Here is a 555-nt window from a genome sequence, read left to right on the forward strand (position 1 = left end):
GTCCTCATCGTCTGAACGAGGCCGTTCACGCTGACGATGATAGTCTTCTTTGTAACCATTATAATCTTGAGATGGCTCGTCACCTTGAATTTTCACATTATTGGCCTTGTAGGATCCATCTGCCAGTGCATTAAACAATTCGCCTACAAACTCCACTGTTTCTGTGTAGAACAGATATTTAATTCGTCAATCTCATTGCTACCTCTTATCTATGGTTAAACTTACCATCACCAAGAAATTCGTCAAGTTTAGATACGCACATTTCTTGCAATTCTGGTTTCTGTGGGTCGTTCTGTACTAGCGCTAGCACGTACTTACTCAACACCTCTGGGTCGGCATCGCATCTGCGCATATTCATTCAAAAATATTTAGAAAACTAAATCACTTCATGATGTAATTGCGAACAGAAGCTCACACTGGATCGAGACTACGAATGAGCCACTCACGCAATAATTCTTTGTCCTCGCCGTCCATATCTTGCTGAGTCACTGGCTGATGAGATGCGGTAAGAGTCTCGCGGGATAACTACCAGCTTTTACTACTGCGAGAGGTTCA

The 555-nt window shown here is 42.9% G+C and overlaps 1 protein-coding gene across 1 annotated transcript in view; it reads right to left on the reverse strand.

The window, feature by feature from the left end:
* The window catches only part of PHALS_11901 (rnabinding protein), a gene marked incomplete at both ends in the record, with an annotated part of 1,641 nt that overhangs the window by 105 nt on the left and 981 nt on the right, over positions 1–555 (reverse strand). The window contains 3 exons of the mRNA XM_024727344.1: positions 1–161; positions 226–344; positions 416–492. The exon at positions 1–161 is cut by the window's left edge and continues 105 nt beyond it. Coding sequence (XP_024577931.1) covers positions 1–161; positions 226–344; positions 416–492 — 357 coding nt within the window. The remainder of the gene's footprint in view (positions 162–225; positions 345–415; positions 493–555) is intronic.

The sequence above is a fragment of the Plasmopara halstedii genome (assembly GCF_900000015.1).
Source record: "Plasmopara halstedii genome assembly, contig: Scaffold_555, whole genome shotgun sequence".
Lineage (NCBI taxonomy): Eukaryota > Oomycota > Peronosporomycetes > Peronosporales > Peronosporaceae > Plasmopara > Plasmopara halstedii.